The sequence below is a fragment of the Micropterus salmoides genome, unplaced genomic scaffold (genome assembly GCF_014851395.1).
Source record: "Micropterus salmoides isolate LMB-PRFRI ecotype aquatic unplaced genomic scaffold, ASM1485139v1 Ms_hic_scaffold_18, whole genome shotgun sequence".
NCBI classification, from domain to species: Eukaryota; Metazoa; Chordata; class Actinopteri; order Centrarchiformes; family Centrarchidae; genus Micropterus; species Micropterus salmoides.
The window spans coordinates 31624802-31648144 of record NW_024040928.1 but is presented as its reverse complement, the minus strand read 5'-3'; the positions used below and the strand labels follow the sequence as shown (position 1 = coordinate 31648144).

Genomic DNA, 23343 nt, shown 5'->3' with positions numbered 1-23343 from the left:
TCTGAAGAGTGCAGCATATACACTGTTGTGACCAGTTTGTGGCTGTTTTAATTAGCAGTAGTAGCTGAGCTTGTACATTTACACACCATAAATATGGAGTCCTGGTCTGTTTGATGCTGCTGGGCAGACTGAACACTGGGAACACATATAACAAAAATATATAAGATCAAACACACGTATATCTTGTTAAAGATTTTATCTCCCATCAAGATAACTTATGGTTAAAAATGAAAGTAAATCAGCAGACTGAGATGAACTAAATGATATCTCAAGAAAGGTAAACATATATATATTTGTTTGTGTGTGTGTGTGTATTTATATATATATAAACACGGATTTAATTTCTTACATTTGCTTGGCAATGTAAAGAGGTTGATCCATAGAGCTGTCACTCTTTATGGACATACATGTGGGCACAGGACAGGCTTGTCTTTGCTGCTGGATCCTATGAGAAACAATACATTAACAATGAAGTGCAGCCATTAAGTGTTCATTCTGAACCCTATTAGATTTGGTGTGTTTGTTTCTATCTCCTCCAATGTCCTTAACAAAATCTGTAGTTTGAAAACAAACTCATCCATACAATTAACCGAACAAAGGTGCATCCTTAGCTTGGCAAAAAAACTTGTGTATGTCAACTCTTTTACTTTTTGTAAGTGGTTAGTTGTAAGTCTACGTTCTTTGAAAACTCCTACCCCTTTATACCCTTACTACCATATTTAAGGAAATAACTCAAAATAATAAGTCTAAATAGATAATAATCTATAATCAATGAAAATATATATTCAAAAGTTCTATTCACATATATTACCCATACACGACAATATTTATACATACTACAAATTCTTCAATATAAGCCCAGGTTATTATCAGCACTGTGTTTCTGTTGCGGTGGCAGCCCGGCTGACGGTGAGTGCCCTGTGCTCTTTTTCCTTCATCTCGCATTTCTGTTTTCTCCCCCGTGTCTGCTCCCCTCTCCCTCTGTGTGTGCTCTCTCCCTCTCCGCCCCAGTGCTCGACCAGTACGCGGCCCGTCTCCAGGCGGTGTCGGACGCGCTCTGCTCCCTGAGCGAGGTGTTGCGGCGCCTCGGGCGTGCCTCCCCGACCCCTGTTCCGCACAGCCAGTGTCCTCGCCAGTAGGGTTGGTAGCTCGCCCAACCCTACTGGCGAGCAGAGTTCCCTCGCCCCATCTTCGAACTCTCCTCGATGCCTCCCTTTCCTGGGGGAGCACGACCCTCTGTCTCGGGGCCCTCATCGACTCATGCGCTGACGAAAATTTTTTAGATCTGGAAATTGCTCGTTAGCTCAAGGTCCCCCAGGTTTCTCTTGACGCCCCCTTTCATGCCACGGGCCTTAATGGCCAAACCCTCACCACCGTCACCCATCGCACCCCGCCATTAGCCCTTGTCACGTCCGGGAACCACCACCATCAGGCTCTGTCTTTACCCCCCACCGCTCCTACGACTGCTACATAGAACTCCTCCCAGAGTCCTCAGTTCTAATGGAAACACAGTCATCCTCACAGTGGTTGACCGCTTCTCCAAGTCCGCCCACTTTGTCCCCTTACCCAAACTCCCCACCTCTCTGGAAATTGCCCGCCTCCTCATAGAACATGTTTTCCGCCTCCACGGCATGCCCCTGGACATAGTTTCTGACGGGGTCCCCAATTCACCTCGCAAGTCTGGAAGGCCTTCTGCCGTGCATTCGGAGCCACCGCTAGTCTCACCTCCGGTTATCATCCCCAGACCAACGGGCAGACCGAGCGGGCCAACCAGGACCTGGGGGCAGCACTCAGGTGTGTAGCATACCGTAGCCCCACCTCCTGGAGTTCCCACATCCCCTGGATCGAGTATGCCCACAACTCCCAAATCTGCGCCGCCACTGGTATGTCTCCGTTCATGTGTTCCCTGGGTTATCAACACCCCTTGTTCCCATCACTGGAAGAGGAGGTAGCGGTCCCTTCGGTACAGGCCCATCTTCGACGCTGCCGCAGAGTCTGGAGGGAGACCAGGGCGGCTCTGCAGCACACCACAGCCCGCAACCGGCAGTTGGTGGACCACCACCAGACCCCTGCGCCTGCCTACCAGCCCGGGCAGCAGGTCTGGCTTTCCTCCAAGGATCTCCCCCTACAGACCTCCTCGAAAAAACTCACCCCCCGGTTCATCGGCCCTTACCCCTTTGTTTCTTTTTCCTTCGTCTCGCATTTCTGTTTTCTCCCCCATGTCTCCTCCCCTCTCCCTCTGTGTGTGCTCTCTCCCTCTCTGCCCCGGAGTCCGGCTGATGACCTCCGTCTGCCACACCTGCCTGCCATCAGCCTCATCTTCAACAGTATTTCTACCCCGGTTCTCCACTCCATCTTCGCTTGATCGTCGTTGCTCCAGTCCTGGTGCCACTTCAGCGTTCCAAGCTCTCTGATACCTCGTTCCCTAACATGTTGTCTCCCGAGACTAACCCTGTCTTTTCTTTCTCCCCGCCAGGTCCACTCACCTCCGCCATCCAGTCAGGCAGCTGACTACCTGCCTTCTCCCCTCGCCTCGCCTCCGCGGCGTTCCCCCGGCTTCCCTCCACGCTCCTCGTCTCCCTTGCCTCGGCATCCCCGCCGAGCCTTGCCAGCCCTGCCAGCTCCTCGGCCCTCCGCGCCCACGTCTGCCGGCGTCCAATTCTCCCCTTTTCACCTCCCGTCTCCCCTCTGCCTTTTTTTCCCTCAATAAACCTCTTTTGTAAACTGACAATCGTTGCGTTTGGGTCCGTTCTGTCTGAAACCACAACAGTTTCTCTGTACCTCTGGAATATAATTTCTTTGAACATCTTTTTAAAATGGAATATGTTTGGACATTGCTTTAATTCATTATTTAGTTTATTCCACAACTTAACACCACTGACAGATAAACAGAAACTTTTCCGAGTAGTTTGAAAACTGGGAGTCTTAAAAGTTGACTTTCCCCTTAAGTCGTACCCCCCCTCTCTTTCCGAAAACCTTTTCTGTACATTGCCAGGCAATAAATTGTTTCTAGCCTTGAACATAATTACTGCTGTTTGAAATTCAACTAGATCAAATAGTTTTAATGCTTTAGACTGTGAAAATAATGAGTTGGTGTGTTCCAAATATCTTGTGTTATGAATTATTCTCATTGCTCTTTTTTGAAGTATAAATAACGATTGCAATGAATTTTGATATGTGTTACCCCAAACCTCTACACAGTAATTTAAATACGATAACACCAGTGAACAATACAAAATGTGGAGTGATCTGTAATCTAGAATGTGCTTAGCTTTAGCCAGGACTGAAATACTTCTAGATAGTTTTGTTTGGATATGTTTTATGTGAGATTTCCAGCAAATCTTGTCGTCTATAATCACTCCAAGGAATTTCATTTCATGTACTCTTTCTATATTAACACCCTCGATCTGTAACTGAACTTGATTGATTGATTTACAATTGCCAAATATCATGAATTTAGTTTTGCTCAGATTTAATGATAACTTATTTGTGTCAAACCATGGTTTTATTTTTCTGAATTCTGAATTGATTAAGTCCAGGAGTTGCTGTAAATTCTGACCGGAAGTAAAGATGTTTGCGTCGTCTGCAAATAATACAAATTTGAGTAGATCAGATACTTTACATATGTCATTTATGTAAAGGATAAATAATTTTGGTCCCAAGACTGACCCCTGGGGTACACCACACGCAATGTCCAAACATTCAGATGTATAATCTCCCAACTTCACAAATTCTTTCCTGACTTTTAAATAACTGCTTAACCACTTCAGCACTATTCCTCTGATCCTGAGCCTTTCCATTTCATTGATTAGTATTTCATGATTAATTGTATCAAATGTTTTTTTCAAATCAATGAATACCCCAACTCCGTATTTTTTTTGGTCAGTGGAATTTCTAATTTCTTCAATGAGTTCAATTCAAGCTAGTGATGTTGACCTATTTTTTTCTGAATCCATACTGGCTGTCAGTAAGCAGTTTGTGTTTGTCTATGAATTTGTCCAATCTGTCATTAAAGAGTTTTTCTAGAATTTTTGAGAATTGTGGCAGTAGAGAGACAGGCCTGAAATTTGTGAAGTGGTGTTTATCTCCAGTTTTGTACAGAGGTATGACTTTTGCTGTTTTCATTTTTGTTGGAAATTGACCAGTTTGGAATTACAAATTAAAAATGTGAGTTAATGGTTTTGAGATCCCCTCAATTACATTTTTTATCAGTGGATACTTTAGTTATGCATTTTCTAACAATGTTTATTATTTATTTTTCTTCTACAGCTTTAAGAAACATTGAACATTGATTTCTTTCAATAAGATCATTATATCTTTTATCGATAATCTGTGGCTTCGGGATTTTTCCAGCTAAATCTGGTCAAACATTTGCAAAATATTTATTAAAGTCATTGACCACGTCCTCCGTTTTATTGATGTTCTTTTCATTACCAATAAAATCCTGGGGATAATTAGACTGTTTAGTGCCCCTTCTTATAATACTGTTTAGTATATTCCATATACCCTTCATATTATTTTTTTATTATCTAATAGTTTACTACACTATTCCTTCTTACAAATTCTCATAATCTTAATTAACTTATTTTTATATTTATTATATTTATTTTCTACATATCAATATCTTTTTCCTTATATATTATTTCCCAGTCTTGTGAAAGTAGATCATCTTTAAATGCAACCATAGACTCTTTTGTTCTAACCCGTCTGAATAAAGGTTTGTTGTCTTTTTTAGATGTGTAGTTGCTGTTGTAAACTGTAAAAACTGATAGGTGGTCAATGATTTTATTAATAGTCCACTGACTGTATTGTTATCTATGTCATTTGTAAAAATATTATCAATTAATGTTGCACAGTGGGAAGTAATCCGGCTGGGTCTGGTAATTTTGGGGAAAAAACCCAGACTATACACTGTATTGATATTCACCATTTTGTAAATAAATGCATTCATATTGTGCTTGTTTGGATTTAGCAAATCAATGTTGAAATCCCCAGAGATGAACATGACTTTCTGATTTGTTTTTGTAAATTTTTCCTCCATCCAATCCTTAAATGAATCGATACTAGAACCCGGTGATCTATAGATACAACTTACAATAACATTTTTCTTTTTTTCCCTACATACTTCTATTGTTACACATTCAAGTAAATCATCCACCACTGTAGACATTTCTTCCACCACTTTGTGATTAAATTGCTTGCCAACATACAAAGCCACACCACCCCCATTCTTGTTTTCTCTGTTAATACAAAACATTTCATATCCTTCAATTTCAAATTCTGAGCCCTTTTCACTGTTTATTCAAGTTTCAGATATAGCAATTATATTGAAAGGCTGTTTGAACTGATTTAGATAATATTTAATGTTGTGAAAGTTAGCGTAAAGGCTTCTGCTGTTAAAGTGTATTATTGATGGTTGGTTTTCCGTATTTACTGAACTATTAAACTGTTCATTAGTGTAATAAAGGCAATTGCTATTGGTGTTGAGGAAGAAGTTGTTTACCGGATCAATATCGTTTTCCACGTCCTGTGAGTGATGATCAGTGTATTGGAAGATGTTCAGCTCTTGTTTATCATGATCAACAAACCTCTGTAGTAGTTGATTAGCTCCGGTACTTGTGTGAGTTGTGAAAGATGTCATAATGCAGTCAGCGATTCAGCATACCTGGTTGGAGATGAAATATTTCTTGTCTATTTTGGTGTACTAAACCAGGGATGGATGACCAGGTTGTCATGTCTTAGGCAATGTCTCCCCTTTCTCTCGCAGCTCTCAGATCCGGCATCAGTTCCTTCCGTTTTCTTCTGACAGGATCCGTGAAATCCTCGTTGATAAAGATTTTGGATCCTTTCAGTGACTTTGTGCATTGAAGTATGGCAGATCTGTCCTTGTGCCTCAGAAATTTCACTACAATTGGCCTTGTTCTGTCCCCTCCAGGTTTCCCGGTCCGCCAGTACATTTCTACGTCTCGGCCCTCTCCTGATGCCTCCTGAATTCCCTCAAAAACGAGGTTGTTACGCCTGGATTGTCCCTCCAAATAGTCCATTTTGTCAGTGACAGCAAGTAAACTGTCACACGCTTTAAAGATGTCTGATTGCATGGCATTGCAGCGTTCAATTTGCTTAGCGATATCATTTTTAACGTCATCCACATCTTTTTGTGTAAATTGCAAACTTGTTTTTATGTCCTGTAGATCCTTAGTTATTACATCCAGTCTGTTGTTTGTGGAGTCCATAATGATTTTAACAAAGCCTTTGAAGTTGTTATGTTGTTGATCAAGCAGCGCCACAAACATTTCCTTTTGTTGCTGCATCAGTTCATTTACATGAGTGAGTGACACATATTCTTCTTCCGATTTCGCTTCTGCTTTTGCCTTTGGTGGCATTTTACCTTTTAGACTTTGTCACTTCTTGGGCAGTCTTCCTCTTTATCAACCACAACTCCTACCTTCAAGTGGACAGCTGGAAACACTTCTGTCTCAGCACAATGACACTTCCAGAGATAGTACCCAGTAGCTATTAGTTGTGGTTCAGACAGGGCACTGGCCCTGTTTTGATTTGTTTTGATGAAACCATTAATACAGTATATTAGAATTTTCTTCCTTTTATACATTCCTTAATTGCAAATATTAGAAGAAAAATGTTGCTAACTCACTCAAGAAGTTCAGTAGTGTGTTGTCCACTTGTAAAGCCAGGTTGTCTCTCCATAGACCAATTACTCTTGAGCGACACACAGCTGGGTACAGAAGAGTCGGGACTCTGAAAGCTGAAAGGAACTAAGAATTATTATTATTAGAGATAGATAACGAAGGCAGCCGGGCAGAGAACGGGCGCTGAGCAGGGGGGCATCGAGCAGGAGGACGGCAGCTACGAGAAACCTGTGGGGAAGCAATTGGTTGGACGGAACCGCCACGGCCGCTGAGACGAAGCAGCAGTGGGCAGCAGCGGGCAACCGTGGCAGCAGTCGCTACAGAGGCCTGCAAGGAAACGGCGGGCTGATTCGGACACAGCCAGCAGCAACACGAGTAGACGACCGCAGCAGCCAGTGTCCGCCAACGCAATTCTACTCAAGCCTGGGCGACCAGTACGTCTGTAGCCCAGGGAAACCATGAGTAACAGTTTGAGTATCTCAAGTTAGGCGGCACAGAGGACCAGGCAGGGGAGGGCTGCAGAGTCGGGGTCGTGAGGCATATGGTGCGGGTTGACTGACGTGGTCACACTACCCGCCAGTGCTTCCTCTGTTGTAGGACGAGCGGTGACGACTGCGGATCAGACGGAGCGACCCGTGGAGCTGCTGGGCGGTGGGACGGAGAAATCTCCAGAGGAACTGTTTACCGTTTCCGGGAGATGGCAAATTATGGAACATTTCTTTTATTTAGCTTTTTCTTTTTTTAATTTTTGGCATCACATGGATTTTAGTTAGGCTGTTTTAAACTTATAAACATTTTTTAATCGTAATAAATTGTTAACGTTATTTTAGCTCCTGTGGTTTGTGTCTGCTCTGCTCCAACCCCGATTTTAAAGAACCTGTGTGTCTGTGAGTCCTAGGGCTCAGGGTAGCTATCCCTACGTGGCGTTGTCGGCGAGCCCTCTCAACATATTTAAGTTACACCTTTTTTAATTTCACTTTTATCACGAACGGCCCCCACACGTCCAACATTATTATTATTATTAGATTTTATTGTCTACCTTAGTGGAAATGTGTCTTTGACTTCTCTGAACAGATATGCAACAATGATACCAGATAAAATTGCATTAAAAAATACACACAGTTAACAGTACGACACTATACCATCATCAACATACAACAACAGAAAATGGAAAGCAGCGCAGCAGATGTAAATAAGGTAGGTTACAACCTACAAGAAACACATTTAAAAGTGCTTTCAGTTTACATTCAGTGCCTGTATGCCATGGAGAATGAAAGATCTCTTATAGATGTTCTGGCTCGCCATTGGGACCCTGAAACGGCTGGATGGGAGCAACTCAAACTCTGAGTTTAGTGGGTGTAGGGTGTCTGCTGATATCTGTCTGGCCTTCCTGAGTAATGCCTTATCAAATACATCACTAAGCTACCTTTGTGGATTGCCAATCACCTTCCCTGCAATATTAACAATTAAAATTCAGGTTGCCATACCAAGCTGCTATACTAAACTGTAAAATGCTTTCTACCAGGCCCTGCAATGGACTGGCGACCTGTCCAGGGTGTACCCCGCCTTTCGCCCCATGGTAAGCTGGGATTGGCTATAGCCCCCTGTGACCCTGTACGCAAGATAAGCAGTTGACGCTGGATGGATGGATGCTTTCTACCAGGCCCCTGTATGCCATCTCAAGAATGTGTTGACTCAGCCTGAAGCTCCTCAGCTTCCTGATAAATTGCTGGCTGGCTCTCCTAAAAATACTCTGAGTTTACGTTATAACTTAAAGTGCGATCAATGATTGTACCCAAGTACTTGAAATGTTCCACGACTTCTACAGGCCGACTGTTAAGTACAACATGGGTGATGTTACTGGCCCCTCTTGGTTTTGTTTGTATTATAAGTTCTTTGGTTTTGTTCATGTTAATTTCCAGTTTAATAGTCTGACACCAGTCCTGCAATAAAGTGACCTGGCTAAAGTAAGCTTCCTCATGTGCTGCATTATTTTCTTTGAGAAGTTCCACCAAGGCCATGTTATCAGTATATTTAAATAAGCTAACATTGCTGCTGTGCACAGTCATTTATATAATATGTCATTTATATAAATTGAAAACAACAGAGGTGACAACACACAGCCTTATGGTGCTCCAGTATTTATAACATCAGCTCATCTGAGTAGACCCATTCATTAAAAGTCTCTGAGGGCGGTCAGTTAAAAAACTTCTAATCCAGTGAATGAGCCCACCATTCACATTCATCCTACAAAGTCATTCTAAAATAATGTAAAAGTAAGAGTTGCGGCCTCTGTGCCCCTGTGCATAAGCAAATTGAAGGGGGTCCAGTTGATTCCCAACAGAGGACATAAGATGGGTACTGACCACTCTCTCCATACACTTGGCTAAGACTGTAGTCTGAAGTGCCACTGGTCTAAAGTCTCCAAGGGCTGTAGCCTCCTCGAGCAGTCTCCAGTTCAAATTCCCGAAATAACTGAAATTGAAGTTTCTGAAAGACCAACAGCAGCAGATTAAAGAAAGATCAAGCTTAATAAAAATCAAAAGAGACCAGAGACTACAAACATGAAACATAGCTTCTACCAACAAACAATGTAGGATGAGGGACGGAAAACCAATAAAAAAAAAAGGGAGTGGAGATAACAAAACCAGGTAAAACACATTAGACAATCATTGAGACATGTACAGGAAGTAAAATGAGACAATTAAACACAGGGCAAACAGAACTTCAAAGTAAAGCAGGAAACAACACAAACCCACCAAACCTTAACCGTGACAGTAACCCCCCTTCAAGGAACAACACCCAGCGTTCCACAAACACACCAATCAACACAAACAAAAAACAGGAACTAACTAACCCCAACCAAAACACGAGTCCCATAGAAACACAAACCAGGGTGAGTGGAGGGAGGTCAGGAGGTGGCATCCAAAACACAAAATAATATTTAACAAAAACACATGTATATCAGGTGGATGCCTGAGAATGGGGAAAGCAGGCAACCTCAGACAGACGGCACTGAGGATGAGCAGGAGGCAGATGGCAAGGGCTACCACTCTCTGGAGAGCTGTGACGAAGGTGAAACCCCTCAGATGGCCGGAGGAGACGAAATCTCTCTGGTGGTCAGCTGCAAAGACGGTACCTTTCTGGGGCCATTGACTAAGGTAAACTCAGTGTTAAAGATGGGAAGCCTCACGACACCCAGCAGGACTGGGAACCGGCGACAGGACAGAGGAGCTAGGGGCTGTTGAGGGTCAGGAGTCTGTTTCTGCATAACAGGGGAAGCCAGAAGCTGCTGCAGTTCAACAACTGTTGGCCAGGCTGCCAATGAAGAACCAGGTGCAGGTGTCACCAGGGCTGCCGACTGGACTCTTGGAGCTGGTGTCAGCCGGGTCACTGACTGAGCACAGGAAACAGGAGTCAGCCAAACTGGCCCAGTTGCCAATGGAACACAGGAAAAAGGAGTCAGCCGAGCTGCCAACTGGAACCCAGGACTGCTAAGCTGCTCCATCTCAGTAACCCTGAGCTGCATTTATTTACAAAATGGTGAAAAAACCTGTGATGTGGTTTAAAGTCCAAAAAGCAAAAGAGTCCATAGAACACAGAATCCACAATAGAAATCAGAATCAGATTCAGAAATACTTTATTGATCCCTGAGGGGAAATTCTGTGTCACAGTTGCACACATTGCACAAAAGGCAAAAGGAATATACATAAATAAAGGTAGAAAGTTGGTATATAAAGAAGTATTTAAATATCAGAGTAAAGCTATAAAATACAATAAAATATAAAGAAGTGTGAATATGTACAGTGTTTACATAGTTAAAGGAATTGTTATTGTGAACAGTAATAATGAATAAATAGAATTGCAGCAGGTAGTGTTGCACATTAAGTATTTAAGCAAGTAATATTGCACAAAACAGATAATAAAGTCCCGTTTAAAAACTAACTAAGTGTCCGTGTGTCAGACACTTTGAGGGAGGAGTTATAAAGTTTGATGGCCACAGGAATGACTTCCTGTGGTGCTCTGTGGTGCATTTTGGGGGAGTAAGTCTTGCACTGAAATTGGTCCTGTGTTTGAGCAGCACGTCATGGAGTGGGTGGGAGACATTGTCCAAGATGACATGAAGTTTGGACAGCATCCTCCTCTCTGACACCACCGTCAGAGAGTCCAGCTCCACCCCCACAATGTCACTGGCCTTGCGGATCAGTTTGTTGAGTCTGTTAGCGTCCGCTACTCTCAGTCTGCTGCCCCAGCATACAACAGCAAACAGGATAGCATAGGCCACCACAGACTCATCAAACATTCTCAGCATTGTCCAGCAGATGTTGAAGGACCTCAGCCTCCTCAGAAAATAGATACGTCTTTGGCTTGAGTGTTCTTGGCCCAATCCAGTTTATTGTCAGTGTGCACTCCCAGGTATTTGTAGTCCTCCACAATGTCCACACTGACCCCCTGGATGGAAACAGGAGTCACTGGTGCCTTGGCTCTCCTTAGATCCACAACCAGCTCCTTAGTCTTTGTCATGTTGAGCTGCAGATGGTTCTGCTCACACCATGTGTGAGTCCACCACCAAGTCCCCCACCACAGCTCTGTACTCAGCCTCGTCACCCTGCTAATACATCCAACTACAGCAGAGTCATCAGAAAACTTCTGAAGATGGCACTACACTGTGTGGTAGTTGAAGTCTGTGGTGTAGATGGTGAAGAGGAAGGGAGAGAGGATAGTCCCCTGTGGGGCCCCGGTGTTGTGACGACACTGTCTGACACATAGTGTTGCAGGTGCACATACTGTGGTATGCCGGTCAACATTCCAGGACACGAGGGGGGCATCCACCTGCATCTCTGTCAGCTTCTCACCCAGCAAGGACGGCCAGATGGTATTGAAAGCACTGGAGAAGTCAAAGAACATGACCAGAACCAGTCTCTCCAGGTTCTTCATAATGTGGGAGGTCAGTGCCACAGGTCTGTAGTCCTTGAAGCCACTGGGACATGGCGTCTTTGGCACAAGAACGAGGCAAGATGTCTTCCACAGCACAGGGACCCATTGGAGACTCAGGCTCATGTTAAAGACATGGTGAAGGGCTCCACATAATTGGGGGGCACAGGCTTTGAGCACCCCGTGGTGGACACCATCAGAGCTTGCAGCCTTGTTATGGTGCTTTCAGAACAAACTCGAATTGAATCCTTGCGACGCTTTACTTGCATGAGTACATTTGCTTCAAGTGTTCACACACAACGCGAGAAGGCAATTAGAACCCGCGAAAATCCGCTCAGGTTGGAAAATTTCAATTCATGCGAAGGCCTGTCGGTCTGAAGCCAGTGATGTACCTCATGCCACTCCAGACCTCCTTCAGGTTGTTCTGCTGGAGTTTACTCTACTTCTCATTAGCCTCCCTGATCTTCACTTTCAGGTCCCCCTGAATGGTCTTCACCTCCTCTCTATTGCCGTTTCTGAAAGCCCTCCTCTTAGCATTCAGGATGTCCTTGATGTCCTTTGTTACCCACGGTTTGTTGTTTGGGTAACTATGGACAGTCTTGCTGGGACAGTGCAGTCCACACAGAAGTTTATGTTATCTGTGATACACTCAGCAAGCCCATCAATGTCCTTTCCATGTAGCTTTCACATAGGTCTCCTCCGACAGCTACAGTAATGGCATGTGAAATTTCCCGTGGCAGATAATATGGCCGGAGTCCCAGAGCAAGCAGTTCAATGTCCAGGCTACAGATACGCTGTTTCACCGTAATGTGACCACGATTACACCATCTGTTGTTAACTTGCTAATGGCAAGCGTAAAGGCGGGGGGCTTGCCGTTCTAGTTAACCAACCCAGTCTCTGTCAACCCAAACAGTCTGAAAGCCATCGATGGAGACGTGGTGAGGAATATCCTGGTGTTGCCAAGACTCTGTCAAGCACATTAAACTACACTCCCGGAACTCCCTCTGACTCCGGGCTAACGCTGTTAGCTTGTCCATCTTATTAGCCAGTGACCTCACATTGCCCATGATGAGAGAGGGGAGACACGGCTTAAATCTCCTCCTCCTAAGTCTGTTGTCTGGACCCCTCTCTCTTCCCTCGCCGTTTCATTCCTCCTCTGCATCCTCTGTGTGTCCTCCTCCAGACCTGAGCGCCCTGGTTGGCTTCAGAGCAATCAGCTGGTCCTGGGTGTAAACAAAGCGGCCATGAAGTTGCTGCGCAACAGTTGGCGCATGCGCACTAGTGATGGGTGAGTAGTCCAAATATCCAAATGAAAATGTCCAGAGAAGAGCATGTGGAAATAATCCGGAGAACAGAGACTACAAACATGAAACATGGCTTGTACCATCGTCAGTATAGGAAAATGATAAAAGGGAACGAGAGACAGAGAATCCCTTAAATACACAATGGAGAGGAGATAACAAGACCAGGTGAAACACATTAGACAATTATTGAGACATGCACAGGAAGTAAAAAAAAACAATGACACCCAGGGCAGATACAACTTCAATATAATGCAGGAAATAACACAAAACCATAACTGTTACATCATCCTTTGTAGGCCACAAGGAAAAGTTTACCAATGTGATTGGAAGAAAACTAGTTTCATGATACAATGTTATGGCCTGGAAGACTTGCAGAAGGCACTGCACACAATGCATTCTGGTTGTTGTAGGACTTTATGCTCTAGCGCGATAATGAGTTCTTCAGCCTTATTCTCAGTTTTCTCTGGCCATAGGGCACCAATTTCAAAAATAATTGCATAGGTGATCTGGTTAATGAAATGGTTGTGAACACTGGTTGTTACTGTTCTTCAGGAAGAATCTTTAAAATGCCAACATTTCATAGCAACGTTATGACGACTCACTTCTTTCAGAAGAAGGTTGCCCTTTAAAAGCAAGAGGAAGCTCCTTAGACATGTGACTCTTGATGGAAACACAGCTGGGTCCAGGTCACCACAAAGACGCCAAACCTCATCTCGGGAGAGATGGATAATAACAGACACAAACATTTAACATGCTGACCTTTGATCAGCAGAGTGGTGTCCCCCTTTGAACTCAAGAGGTTTGTCCATAGACCGGTCACTCTTGATGGACACACAGCTGGGTCCAGGTCCAGGTCCAGGTCCAGGTCCAGCAGAGTCTGGTCCCTGCTGCTGCTCTGGGCTTCAACACAACACACACAGAGCTTTGAGAGTGAATAATGATGGTGGAGTGATTTGAGTCCTGGACAGTTAGAGATCCTCATCTCACCTCTGAGCTTTGGTCTGGCTGTCATGTTCCCCACACAGAGTGCTTTTAGAGGGAGGGACTCCCTCCTCTCTGTCCTCACACTGATTCATAGCAGAGCCCACACCTTCACACAAACACAACAACATGCTCATTTCATTACAACAACATTTCACATCTGTCATTACTGTCAATTACATGATGCTAATATTCCAAGCACTGAGCAGGAACTCAATGTTCTGACGAAGTTTCTAGCCTGTTGGTGCTTGCGTCATTTCAGGGAGAATCACTTCTGTTTAAATGGAGATTACAGGGATTCAAGCAGAAATGAAACTGTGGAACTCCTTCCAGTTTAATGCCTCCAGTGTCGCTGAAGAAAGAAATTGTAACAAAAAAAATATTACAAGAAAGAAAGAAAGAAGGCCTTTTTCACCTGTTGGAGCTGAGCTTTAAAACACAATGAGGTGGTGATGGGGCAGAGGATGAGACATATTATCTAACTTTGGTGTGAGAGACCCGGGTTCAATTCCCCCATCCACCAGTGTGTCCCTGAGCAAGATACTTAACCCCTCGTTGCTCCAGAGCCGTGCTACCTCTGACATGTATAGTAATTGCAAGTCGCTTTGGATAAAAGCGTCAGCTAAATGTCATAAACAGTGTTTAGGTATCCGAGACATTTTCTTTGTAGATGTTAACATTATATTCTGAGCTTAATTTCCACATGAAAGAGGACCCCATCTCTCGCAAACCCCAAACCAATTATTATTTTTAGTGGTGGTAGTTAATTCTTATCCTTGGAAATTCACAAATCAATCCTCACTCAAGGTCCACCTTGACATGGTTGAAAGCTCAACAAAAAACTAGTAAGGGGATATTAAGTTGATTGTTTTTTTCAAATCTGCATTATATAATATATATATTATTAATATATTATATTGAACTATAGATATTATAGAGTGTTAAAATATAAATACCAGGAAGACCTACACTTTTCAAAAAAATGTGTCTTTATTTAATCAAAAATGCATTTACTATCTTTGAAAACCATTAAATATAAAACTGCAATCTGCAATATGTTTTAGTTAATCTTAATTTCATTGAGATATTAAAAGAATAATTAGGGAATTAAATACTCAATAGTCATTTTCATCCTTCAGCAAACCTCTGCTTATCCATCCAGGCTAGTACAACGTCGGTTAGCATGCTTGATTAAACTTTGAATTTACAAATTTTGAATCAATTAACTTATCACTGGAACATTGCACGACAATTACAACTTTATAATGAAAGCTGAGTGGTTATACTCACCAGAGGATAAAGGTTGTTTTTTAATCTGTGAATTCCACACAAACCTGGAACATTTTCAGCTTTTCACGGTTCTGTGTATGTGCGTTTGTGTGCTTTGTACTCTGAGAAAGTGTATGTGTTACTGTTGTGACATGTTAGCTACCACTGGCTGTGTATTATACCGTTCAAATGATCACTTACACGCTCACTGCAACAACTACAAGTTATGTTGATGTCAGATACAAAAAGATGTTTTCATTACATCTAGAAAAAAAACAGCCAGTCAGAGGAGGTAACTACGCTCAGTATCATGAAACAAAACAGATCACTGTAGTGTCAAGAGAAAGAAAAGTATATATATATCTAAACCACATATTTTAGCTTGTATTTCAGGATAAAACCACATAAATAGATTTGTTTTCAAACTTACTTATTTAGATGATCAGTGTGTCTTGTTGGGAATCAGAGTGTTGAGGTCTTATAAAGATCAACCGCAGCAAAGCGGGAAAAGAAAGATACAATGCCTTAAAATGTAAAACAAACAAAAAAACAACTACAAGTATGTGATGTGAAAGTAACATGCAACCAGACAAAAGCGGAAAAGGTAGTTCCTTTTCTCCTGCATGGAATAAGGACTCAGCAGAAATACAGAAACCAATAAAAATGGTCCAACATTTGTGTGTGTACATGTCAAGACATTTCACTGGTGAGTATCAGTCAGGCAGCTTAATGTGGAGAATGTGATGACTTATTGTACAGTTTATTTAAATGTTTTGTTTTTTGTTTTACACAAAAACAAAATCATAGATTTTATGATTATTATTCTTGTTAAATATATGATAATTAAATATGAATACTGAGCAAAAAACAGACAACGCTGATTGAGTTTAATTGTATATTTATACATATTTATGCATCTACAGGAGCACATAGATCCACGCTAGTACGAAAAAACCATACAGTACATTCACATAAGCACAGACACACACACACCACCCTTATATAAATTGTCCTCTCACACACTGTGAGTAAGGACCTTATGTCTTATGCCAGGATCAGATCCAACATTCAGCGTTGCTCCAGTTGAATCCCGTGTCTCATGTTATCTGGACTTTCAAACAGTTTCATGGGACATTGAGTTTGATCCGACTCTGTTGGAACCAGTATGTATATAAGTTATATATCAAGACGTGTACTAATGCAAGTGTGTAAGTCTGTCTGCAGAAATGTACTGACAGGAAGTCTACAGTGGATGGTGTGACTGAAGGTAATGACACATGGAGCGGACAACAACAAGAAAATAACAGGAACCGAGTCTTGGCCCTGAGAGGCGTCTGAGCTTAACTTACATAGTTCCTGGAACAGTACTGTACAATAATATATGTGACGTTGATCATGTTTCATGTTGCTGCTGCACCCCCTTTCTCTTTAGAGCAGCAACATGCATGTAACTAGGGAACTGAATATAATAAAGAGAGGAAACCGAAGAGATACCTCAGAGCGGTTGGAGTTTGTAACTGAGTACATCTCTGTCCGTTCTCCTCCTTGTCTGATATATTATAGGTGTCTCAACCTGACAGACTGCTTGATGATGGCATGTTTGTGATAGCAAGAGATATTTAGATAAGACAGAGTTTCACTTTCTTGACTACTTTTTATTGTTTTGTTTGTTTGTTTGGTTATTAGACAGACATTCAATGTGCTGACTGTATTTTAAGTGTAATCCTGCAGAGGTTCTCTTTAGTCCTCTTAGTGTTCCTCTCTTGTCTTGAAAAGTAGGTTGGAAATCACTGTAGAAGACTGAGATGAACAAATAAGCATTTTCACCAAAAAGTAAATATATACATAAATCCCTATAAACCTCATGTTGGGTCTAATCACTGAGACTTGATCCTCCATCACAGATTTATTCACTGATCTAATCTTTAGCTGGTTAGTTAGCAGCATCTAGTGGACAGAGAATGAAACTACACATCTGATCTGTGATGTTAGATGTAAGAAATAAAAGCTTTTGTTCTTGTAGCCTTCATCAAATATCAAAACAAATGGATCACAGACATTAAATAGGTACAACCCCCCACCACTCAGGTCAGGGAGAGGAACAAGGAAATAAAAATACTTCTGATGAGGTGGAGTCTGCCAAAGGTTAGACCGGTTTGGACGGTTGATAGATCAAATTTTCCAATAAGACATTTTTTTGCATGCTCTAAATTTGGGACTTGACAAATACAGTATCTCACAAAGGTGAGTACACTCCTCACGTTTGTGTAAATATGTGATATCTTTTCATGTGACAACACTGAAGAAATGACACTGCAGTGTAAAGTAGTGAGTGTGCAGCTTGTTTACAGTGTAAATTTGCTGTCCCCTCAAAATAACACAACACACAGTCATTAATGTCTAAACCGCTGGCAACAAAAGTGAGTACACCCCTAAGTGAAAATGTCCAAATTGGGCCCATTTTCCCTCCCCAGTGTCATGTGGCTCATTAGAGTTACAAGGTCTCAGGTGTGAACGGGGAGCAGGTGTGTTAAATTTGGTGTTGTCGCTCTCACACTCCTTCATGCTGCTCACTGGAAGTTCAACATGGCACCTCATGGCAAAGAGCTCTCTGAGGATCTGAAGAAAAGAACGGTTGCTCTACGTAAAGACGGCCGAGGCTGTGAGAAGACCGCCAAGACCCTGAAACTGAGCTGCAGCCGTGAGGCTGATGTAGGGATAGCCAGTCAACATGCATGTATTCACTGTCTTAGGTTTAGGCACTAACTTCTATGACAGTTAAGTTTAGGGTAAGTTGCCTCAGGGGACTGTCAATGTCTTAAACACAAACTTTGTTAGCTAGCTAGCTAGCTACCTAACGACCAGAAGCATTACTAGTGTGTAGGTCGCCAGTCCATCGCAGGATCATATTTAATTTGGAAAATGGAAATTTGTCATGTTTAATTAAAATGAGAGAAATTAAATTGACGTAAAGAGGAAAACTTGATCATTTTGGGAAAACATGGACACAATTATATCCAACTGTTTCATGATACTGTCTCAATCTGTCTATATTGTATTTATGTATTTATGTGTTCTCTATACTGTAGCCTATGTCTGTTTTTATTATTGTATAAGTAAGCACATTGTGAGCAATGTACAATCCAGGGTCATATACCTGGCAATTAATCTGATTCTAATCACTGGGATAAAATAAGAGAAATAAGAGTGCTGCTTGTGTGCATCTGTTTAAGATGCATGTTTGTGTGCTGGGATACTTCTTTTGTGGATAACTTGGAAAATTCCATAAAGTTATACATTTTTAAAAATACATAAAGGATGAAATTTTGTTTTAATTTAAGACATAATCTAGATGACAATTATTTTTATTTTGGATTGGTTCAAATCTGTGACCCATGAATCTGTTTAACTATTTGGTTTCTGGCACACCTGTGTAGTGCAGTTCAGCTTCAAAAACTACTGTTATGAGTCATCTTTGCAGAGCTGAAACTATTTTGGTTGGACAAAACAAGCTATTTGAATCATTCACACTGAGCTAATAAGAACAGAAACAGGCAGTTCACTTCACTGTGTTACTTTTTTGTTGTATTTATTGTAGTAATGCTATTCTACACAAATTTTAGTAAGTAAGTAAAAGTAATATCTATTTATTTAACATTATATCTTTAAATTTAATTCCTGGAAGATAAATCTGAATAAAGTGAAGTTGGCTGTAAAGTACAAAACATGTATTTAATTACATTTTATTGTAATTCAGGGAGGTCTAGACAAAATGCACTTACGGGTAGTCAAGTATGTTTTTTTTTATTGATCTTTATTTTGGTCTATACTTAATATATAAATAATAATAAATGAAATCTGAAAAAGATTAAACAGCATGAACAAGTAGATAATAAAACAGATTGTAACAATGAAGACAGAGCTTATTAAAACTACACATATCACAGAAAAATGGTATATGTGTATCTTATATAAAAGCTGCACAGTCCAGACAATGAATTAAAAAGGTGGTTATGCATTTATATTTATACACATGCATCAATTATCATGCATTTTTGTGGTTTGTTTAATTAGGACGATAAATGAGCCATTAAAGTGCATCCTCAGTGACTTCTATAGTGTTAATAAAGTACAGACACAACATCACACTTCTAAGTTAAAATAAACATCAGTGGAATATTCAAATTTTACTCATTCAGGCTAAAAGTAAAAACACCACAGAATAAAAACGCTTTATTACAAATAAACGTTTGTTGTACTTCTTTTGTTGTTGAACTTGAGTAAAAGTACAAAAGCACAGTGTTATATCGTTTTGGATCACTATTATTACTGTATTAATATTTAATTTAAAGTTTTAAATGTACTTTTAAAATCTACCCACCAGCATTTAAAGGAGTTAAAATGACATCACATTACTGCAGCAGGAACATTAATCCAGAAACATAATGCTGAAACACTGACAGGAACATTTTACTCCTAGATGAGTATTTTCAGTTACTGTAAAGGGTCTGAATACTTCTTTGAGTACACGCAGCGCAGTATTGGCAGGATCAGCCTTTTTAACGCCCTTGTGTTTACAAACTTGTTGCAGCTGATTGGGTAACACCTGAGACACGCCCACCTACGGGAGAAAACAGACCCCGGAGCCCGTGCCAGGACGTTGCGCAACGTTTCAAGGAAACATGCCGTTCAACGTGAAAACGTTAGAAACCGGAGCAAAACGTTGTGAGACTGAACTCGTCCCCGGTGTTTAACTTCGAAACACTGACACTTCCTGTACTCGGGGCTCCTTCCGTGTTCCTGGTCCCTGCAGGCCGCCCCTCCTCCGCCCCTCCTCCGAGCCTCCGCCCTGCTCGGTGCAGTTTCCTCAGGTGGAGGAATGTGACGGTGTCCGCGTGCAGCAGGCTTCACCTCTGCGGGACAAACCATGGGAGGAAACCCCCGAACCTGAGCCGGACTTTACTGAGAGGCTGATTTAACATGAGCAGGAGCCAGACCCGGACCCAGGAGAGGATCTCTGGCTCGGACTGAAGGCAGCCCAGGTGCGGTCGCTTACCTGAGCCTGCGGGTTTGGCTGTGTGTCAGAGTCTGTACACCGGGACGGCTCGGCCTGTTCGCAGCTCGCGATGCCGGAGCTCATCACCGTGACCGAGTTCATCTCGGAGACCAACGAGGACTACAAAGCCCCGACCACCTCCAGCTTCACCACCCGGATGTCCCACTGCAGGAACACGGTGGCGGGTCTGGAGGAGGTGAGACACGCACACACATACACACGCACGCGCCCGCACACAAGGAAATAAACTGTGAGATACAAACAAACAAACAAACTTAGTCTTTACAGTGTTTTTTCTTAAATAAAGTTGTTAAACTTCCTCCTCTGACCGCCAGGAGGGAGGAAATCAGTCATTAATAAGAAATAAATGATCACCCAGAACATCAAGTTATTGTTTGTTCCCATTTGTATTTAAACCCGTGATCTTTGTCATCACTTCCTGTATTAGAAACTAGTAATTAAAGGTACTTCAGTTTGTTTCCGGCTGTTTAAAGGAACAGATTCCGTCTCTGTAGGCAGAAAACAAACTGGTTTATACAGATTCTTAGGAGGAACCTGAAGGGGACTGTGTGCTTCAGGGTCTCCGCCCCCCCCCTCCTCCTCCTCCTCCTCCTCCTCCTCCTCCTCTTCACATTTCCAGGCAGTAAAAGTCGTTTATTTCACTGAAAAGAGGAACAGAGAGCCACTTCCTCGTGCTCCCCTCTGTTGTAAGAGCTCAGAGCTGCTGCTGTGTTTTGCAACACATGTTGGTGATGATGATGATGATGGTGATGATGATGATGATGGTGATGATGGCGGTGGTGGTGGTCGTGGTGCAGGTCAAAGGTCGCCTGCTGAAGACATACAACATACGAGTATCACTGTCACAAGTACTGTTACTACAGAAACTACTGTAGTAACAGTACTTGTAAGTTGTAATACTGCTGCTGCTGCAGGTCTCCAGCTGCTCTGAAAACATCTGAATAGACTTTAAAACATCCAGAGTGAGTTCACTCAGCTTTGGTCACAAGTATGCAATATATACAACAGTCGGCTGCATCACATTGAACTCGGCTGCTGACTGAGACAGTTAAGTTGTAGTTAAGTGTGCGTACTTGTACGTGTACGTTTTCATGCTTAAAATACAACCTAATATATTTTGGACAACTTAGTTAAAAGGCTAGATTTTAATATTTAAGTATTAAAATTAATTTGAGTAAATTAAAGTATTTAAAAGCTTCCTGGACTCTCAGCAGCGAGTATAGACAGGAGTACACAGAGAAACACTTTTATCCAAAGCGACTTACAGCTGCTGTACGTGTCAGAGGTCGCACGCCGCCGGAGCAACGAGGGGTTAAATGTCTCGCTCAGGGACACAATGGTGGGTGGGTCACAGTGGGGATTGAACCCGGGTCTCTCACACCAAAGGCATGTGTCTTATCCACTGCGCCATCACCACCACTGAATGTTTGAGGTCTGGGCAGCATGTTGGATCTTCCCTCCTCCTGTTGCATGCTGGGACGTCACGCCCAGCAGACCTGCGGCAACGAGGAAACCTCACACATCTGATCGAGTCCCAACAAGACCAGGCTGCCCCCCACCCCCCCTTTAAGGATCCTACCTCTGGCTGTCAGTCCTCTCTTCTTTGTACTTCTGTCTGTTCACTCCCTCCTCCTCCTCCTCCTCCTCCTCCTCCTCCTCCTCCTCCTCCTCCTTCTCTCAGTGTTTAGTTATTTCTTGTGAGGCGTTCAGGGCTTCTTGTGTTCTTGCGTCCCAGAGGAGGTGAGGGTTGTGAATGTGTGGAGCGAGTCTGGAGCCACATTGAAGGTTTTCAGTTGTTGGTGAGGAAGTTGAGGCTCCTGGAGGAGTTTCAGAGGGGCCCCTGAATGTTTTCCTGAGGCGTCTGTGTGATTAAGAGATTAAATCATTTAAATAATTATCACAGTTGTTGGTTGATTCATTTATGTTCTTGCACTTGAGGCTGCAACTAACGATTATTTACCGACTGATCTGCAGATTATTCTGATGATTAATCGACTAATCGTTTAGTCTATAAAATGTCAAGAAATTATGAAAAATGCTTCTTTTGTCCAAAACTCTTCATTTACTCAGAAACGTTAACAAATCGCAGCAGTTTTTTACATTTAAGTAGATGAAACCAGCTAGTTTTGTGTCTGAAAGGATTATTATCGTTGTAGCTGTTTTTGCACTGTATGTTTATTTGTGTGTGTCGAGCTCAATGAGTCCTGCAGAGATTCAGGAGGCTCAGATGTGGAACCGGTCTGGTCTGTAGTCCCAGTTGAGCTGCCGGACTTTCTGCATGTCTCTGTCTCTGAGTCACTGAAGCTGGTTAAACTGCTGACGGCGCTCCTGTTCCCGCCGACAGCCTCAGGTGACGCCACGCCGAACGCATGAATCACTTCACTTCTGGATTTTGGGTGAAGTTGTTGCTGACTGATGAGGCGCTCAGAACCTCTGTGGCCGCTGAGGCTCATGGGAACTGTGGTTTATTATCATTCTTCCTGTCCTTCTGTATAAAGGCCCGTTTCCACTTTACATCATGGTTGGATTGTGGCGCTGACGGCATCCTCACGAGGACTTCTGTCCGTTCAGAAGGACCTTTCTCTCTTTCTGTCCGGCCGCCCAGTTTGAATAAAGTTTATTAGAATTGTCACTGAGCTCAGTTCAGAAGGAGAACGATACAGGTGGTGTGAAGTAACACAGCAGGCTGGATCAATAAAAGGTTCTGAGCTGGTGAAGTTACTGCTCAGCCGTCGAGATAAAGAGCATCTCAGATCTATAAACTCAGCTGGTAGCAGAGTGCAGGGGAGCATGTAAGTGAGTCAACATCCACACAGAGGAACCACATGCTGCTGCACTAACAGAGGAGGGCGGTGCCAGAAGACTAAATGTGGCCCCCAGAGGTTTCTCTGTGGTGCTGACGAGGCTTTAAAAGTTCTTGTGAGGTGTTCAGAGGGAACCGCAGCATCTGTGAAAGCTTCTCGCAGGCCGCTACGCTGTCACAGAGCTCTTTAAAGAGAAACGGTTTTGCAGTTTGGGCAGAGGTCAGCTCTGTTGCCTCACAGCAAAAAGGTCTTGGGTGGAACCTTGGTGGTCCCAGGCCTTTCTGTGTGCAGGTTGCAAGTTCTCCCTGTGTCTGCCTTTTGTCCAG

The 23343-nt window shown here is 42.7% G+C and overlaps 4 protein-coding genes across 7 annotated transcripts in view; 2 read left to right on the top strand and 2 right to left on the bottom strand.

Annotated features, from left to right (window-relative positions):
- The window catches only part of LOC119909374 (NLR family CARD domain-containing protein 3-like), a 37810-nt gene extending 22094 nt beyond the window's left edge, over positions 1-15716 (bottom strand). The window contains 6 exon segments of the mRNA XM_038727573.1: positions 87-135; positions 350-445; positions 6653-6763; positions 13646-13786; positions 13874-13976; positions 15567-15716. Of these exon segments, the coding sequence (XP_038583501.1) occupies positions 87-135; positions 350-445; positions 6653-6763; positions 13646-13786; positions 13874-13962 (486 nt within the window). The 5' untranslated portion in view covers positions 13963-13976; positions 15567-15716.
- Positions 1-23343, bottom strand: part of LOC119909376 (NLR family CARD domain-containing protein 3-like) — a 622129-nt gene that overhangs the window by 366810 nt on the left and 231976 nt on the right. The window lies entirely within an intron of this gene.
- The window catches only part of LOC119909386 (NACHT, LRR and PYD domains-containing protein 3-like), a 239804-nt gene that overhangs the window by 106469 nt on the left and 109992 nt on the right, over positions 1-23343 (top strand). The window contains exon 5 of the mRNA XM_038727589.1: positions 10137-10159. Within this exon, the coding sequence (XP_038583517.1) occupies positions 10137-10159 (23 nt within the window). The remainder of the gene's footprint in view (positions 1-10136; positions 10160-23343) is intronic.
- asap2b (ArfGAP with SH3 domain, ankyrin repeat and PH domain 2b) overlaps positions 19766-23343 on the top strand; it is a 34391-nt gene continuing 30813 nt past the window's right edge. Inside the window, exon 1 of the mRNA XM_038727590.1 lies at positions 19766-20388. Coding sequence (XP_038583518.1) covers positions 20263-20388 — 126 coding nt within the window. The 5' untranslated portion in view covers positions 19766-20262. The remainder of the gene's footprint in view (positions 20389-23343) is intronic.